Source organism: Ictalurus punctatus, unplaced genomic scaffold (genome assembly GCF_001660625.3).
Source record: "Ictalurus punctatus breed USDA103 unplaced genomic scaffold, Coco_2.0 tig00006687, whole genome shotgun sequence".
In the NCBI taxonomy this organism is placed as follows: domain Eukaryota; kingdom Metazoa; phylum Chordata; class Actinopteri; order Siluriformes; family Ictaluridae; genus Ictalurus; species Ictalurus punctatus.
Genome location: NW_026521118.1, coordinates 20,001 through 25,000, shown reverse-complemented (window position 1 = coordinate 25,000; position 5,000 = coordinate 20,001). Strand labels below are relative to the sequence as shown.

At 37.2% G+C, this 5,000-nt stretch overlaps 1 protein-coding gene across 1 annotated transcript in view; it reads left to right on the top strand.

Moving 5' to 3' along the window:
- Positions 1-5,000, top strand: part of LOC108264476 (NAD(P) transhydrogenase, mitochondrial) — a 24,215-nt gene that overhangs the window by 15,489 nt on the left and 3,726 nt on the right. The window contains exon 19 of the mRNA XM_053679305.1: positions 4,546-4,664. Coding sequence (XP_053535280.1) covers positions 4,546-4,664 — 119 coding nt within the window. The remainder of the gene's footprint in view (positions 1-4,545; positions 4,665-5,000) is intronic.

The window sequence follows — 5,000 nt, the reverse complement described above, 5'->3', positions numbered from 1 at the left end:
CTATACTATACTGTACTATACTATACTGTACTATACTATACTATACTAAATTATACTATACTACACTATACTACACTATACTATTCTACACTATACTATACTGTACTACACTATACTACACTATACTATACTATACTACACTATACTATACTGTACTATACTATACTATACTATACTGTGCTAAATTATACTATACTACACTATACTACACTATACTATACTATACTATGCTAAATTATACTATACTACACTATACTACACTATACTACACTATACTATACTATACTATACTGTACTATACTATACTATACTGTGCTAAATTATACTATACTATACTATACTATACTACACTATACTATACTGTACTATACTATACTATACTATACTACACTATACTATACTGTACTATACTATATTATACTATACTATACTGTACTATACTATACTATACTGTGCTAAATTATACTATACTACACTATACTACACTATACTATACTACACTATACTATACTGTACTATACTATATTATACTATACTATACTGTACTATACTGTGCTAAATTATACTATACTACACTATACTATACTATACTATGCTAAATTATACTATACTACACTATACTACACTATACTACACTATACTATACTATACTATACTGTACTATACTATACTATACTGTGCTAAATTATACTATACTATACTATACTATACTACACTATACTACACTATACTATACTACACTATACTATACTGTACTATACTATACTATACTGTGCTAAATTATACTATACTACACTATACTACACTATACTATACTATACTGTACTATACTATACTATACTACACTATACTATACTATACTACACTATACTACACTATACTATACTGTACTGTACTATACTATACTGTGCTAAATTATACTATACTACACTATACTACACTATACTATACTGTACTATACTATACTATACTGTGCTAAATTATACTATACTATACTATACTGTACTATACTATACTGTGCTAAATTATACTATACTACACTATACTATACTGTACTATACTATACTATACTGTGCTAAATTATACTATACTACACTATACTACACTATACTACACTATACTACACTATACTATACTGTACTATACTATACTGTGCTAAATTATACTATACTATACTATACTGTACTATACTATACTGTGCTAAATTATACTATACTACACTATACTATACTATACTACACTATACTACACTATACTATACTGTACTGTACTATACTATACTATACTGTGCTAAATTATACTATACTACACTATACTACACTATACTACACTATACTACACTATACTATACTGTACTATACTATACTATACTGTGCTAAATTATACTATACTATACTATACTGTACTATACTATACTGTGCTAAATTATACTATACTACACTATACTATACTGTACTATACTATACTGTGCTAAATTATACTATACTACACTATACTATACTACACTACACTATACTATACTATACTACACTATACTATACAATATCTGTCTATACTATAAATCTGAAAAGTGCAGTTTATGGCTTTCCATGCTCCACAAATCTGCAATACTCTTCATTTTGTGAAATGTGAAATTTAATACACAAAAAGTAAGTTGGATGTCACAGTTGAGCAGTGTGTAGCATTGCCGTCGTATAGCTCCAGGGTTCCCGGTTCAGTCCTGAGCTTGGGTTACTTACTGTGGGAATGTTCTTACCATGTCCATGTGGCATTCCTCCGGGTTAATCTCCGGTTTCCGACCAAAACAAATGCCAGTAAGCGGATCTGTGACACTAAAATTCCACTCGGTGTGAACGAGAATGTAATGGACTGCTGTCCCATCCAGGGTGTATTCCCGCATTGTGCACAGCATTCCTGAGATAAACACTGGATCCACCACCACCCTGACCAGGATAAAGAGCTGACTGCAGATGAGTGAATGAACAACAAGACATGTTACTTGATCATGTTATCTGATGACTGGCCCTGGAGCCAGAATAGTAGCAGTAGCAACCAAGTGCTCAGGTGGACCTGAGAGGATTCCTGGGTCAGGATAAGCTTTCACACTCAAACAAAAGAGAAGAAAAGTTATTCGAAAGTCCATCGACCTCTTTACTTTAGACAGCCGGGTCATTCAGGATTGTGGAGGTCCTGAGGAAGTTTCTCCATGGGGATTATGGGACTCCTGGTGGTGACTGGTTGCATCAGAACTAAATTCTGGATATTTTGTGTTGATTCTTGACTTTTATTCCAAATTAAGTCCATTTACGATCCCGTTTATAAAATATGGAAAAGTTCAAGGGTGTGAATATTTATGGATGGCACTGAGTTTTGTTTTTTTTTATCAAGCATCTGTCATTTCTTTTCAACATTTGAGAGCACATACCATGGCTTAGTTCACTTGATGCCAGTTCCTCTGAGGTCTTGAATCTGGATGTCGCTTTGGTGTATTTGGGAAGCTTCAGTGCTCAAGAAGACATGATCTGGTAATCAGGTCTGAGATGCAGAGGATCAGTTCTGAATCAGAGTCCTGATAACTGCGTGGAAGGACGGCAGATTAGGAGGTGATGATAATTGTGACAGAGATAATGGAGATGGTCAAAAGTAGGAAAGAACAAGTAGGCGGGAGGTACTTTTTTCAAATGGGTCAGTCTTTTCATGGTTTGATGGTGAAAGTCAATGGGCCACTGTCAAGAACAGCATGCAGGATTTCCTCAGAATTCAAAAGGGCATGAGGGCGCACGGTGGCTTAGTGGTTAGCACGTTCACCTCACACCGCCAGGGTCGGGGATTCGATTCCCTCTGTGTGTGTGGAGTTTGCATGTTCTCCCCGTGCTGCGGGGGTTTCCTCCCCCAGTCCAAAGACATGCATGGTAGGTCGACTGGTGTGTCTAAAGTGTCCGCAGTGTGAGTGTGTGTGTGATTGTGCCCTGCGATGGACTGGCAAGCATCCAGGCTGTAGCCCGCCTTGCGCCTGATGCTCCCTGGGACAGGCTCCAGGTTCCCCGTGACACTGAAAAGGATAAGCGGTATAGAAGATGGATGGATGGAAAAGGGCAGGAAGAAGAACAGCTTCTGTGTTTATAGAACTTGGTGGTGGTTCCTGGGTGGAGCTTCTCTAAACAGCTGAAGCTACCGGAAGATGGTGAGAAGGGTGGTATTCCTTTTAAGAAAATGATCACCTGAGGAGGGTTACTGGAGATACGAGGAGATCCAATGATGAGCTTTATGATCAAGTTAATCTTGGCCACATACCCTACATGAGCAAATGCCAAGATCACATGGCATAAGAGCTGGTGAATTGGAAAGTGGTAGTGGTTGTGAGATCATGTGAAGGGATTGCAGGGAATTGATGGGCGTGTCAATCAGGGTGACATCCAGGATGACAATGAGGTGCAGCAAAGGAACTGATAGAAAGAGTCTCTGAAATTTGCTTTGAAGTGCGCTGTGAATAGCTGTGGTTAGTTAAAGAGAGTTTGGCTTGAGTAAAGAAGGCCTGGAAGGATGATGTTTCTAGACAGATGCCGAGGAATTCCATAGAGGTTGAGTTGGTCCCGTCTTTTCCACATTCCGTGATATGCCAAGAGTGTAAAAGGCTGTGATGCAATAAGAGAAGCTGTGATCCTGAAGGAGAGAGAAAGATGCCTTCGGTTAGGGTTTGAAAAAAATCAAGCACCACGCCTGCACCATATTTAATAAAGGAAGTGACATCTTCAAAAGTTGTATATCAAGATCAAGTGAAGATTTTGGATACAGCACTATACCACTAACAGAAGCCATCTGTTATAGTAAATGTTTTGAGTATTTGTAAGTTGCAGTGCGGAGGGCAGAAGAGGCCAATCTTTTAGCATAGTTATGTGTAAATATTTTCATAGCAAAACTGAAATACAAATTCCTGCCAGATTTACAAAAGTTTCTCTGATTTTCTTCACTCAAGTATTATGTTGACAAAAGCTAATCAACTGTAAATTACCAAGTGCATTCGCAGCACATCTGATTTATATTTAGCCATGCCCATACAAGGAAAAAACTCACAGAGAACTGAAAATGACAAAATGGCTACTAAACAATGAAAGAAGCTAGAGGTGATGGGAAAATGACATAAATCCTACAGAAAGTGGGGACTAGAGTAAGGGCTAGCGGTAAAGAATGAGTATAAATTAGTCTGAGGAAATGATTTCTATGGAAGGGGAAGACAGAGAGAGAGAGAGAGAGAGATGGGGATATAAAGGAAAATCATAAAGGACTTTCAGAGGTTTTTCCTCCCAAACTCCTGTTACTTTGGTAAATCATGCTTGATGTGAAACACATTTTATGAACAAAGAGCGATATGTCTTACATCTCGAGGTGACATAGACTATTATCAATGTTATTATATAACACGCTCCATCTGCTCCATGATGTTTCGTCCTGATTTGTTATGATCTGATTAGATAAATTAAGTGATAATAAAATCCACTTGATTTAATAATCAAATGAAACTGTTTGCAATAACTGTGACCTCAGGTTTGGGATTCACCCAGTCGCAGGACGCATGCCAGGACAGCTGAATGTGCTGTTGGCCGAAGCTGGAGTTCCTTACGATGTCGTTCTGGAAATGGACGAGATTAATGAGGATTTCCCTGGTGAGGTTCAGTGCATACACACACACACACACACACACACACACACACCAGAACCAAACCACATGTCTGAGAACCACATTCTGTTATTGACCAGTGCCAGGAAACAAAAACAGACACTCATTCGATTATATATATATAAATGTGTGTGTGTGTGTGTGTGTGTGTGTGTGTGTGTGTGTGTGTAAAAGTAAGATTAAAAGATTCACTGATTCATTTGCTGTATCATTCAGAAATGTGTGCATATAAATATCGAATGAAGAATCATTGATTCATGTTGTATTTGATTCGTACGCAAATACAGTAGCATAAGATTAAACGTTACTGATTCATATTTTG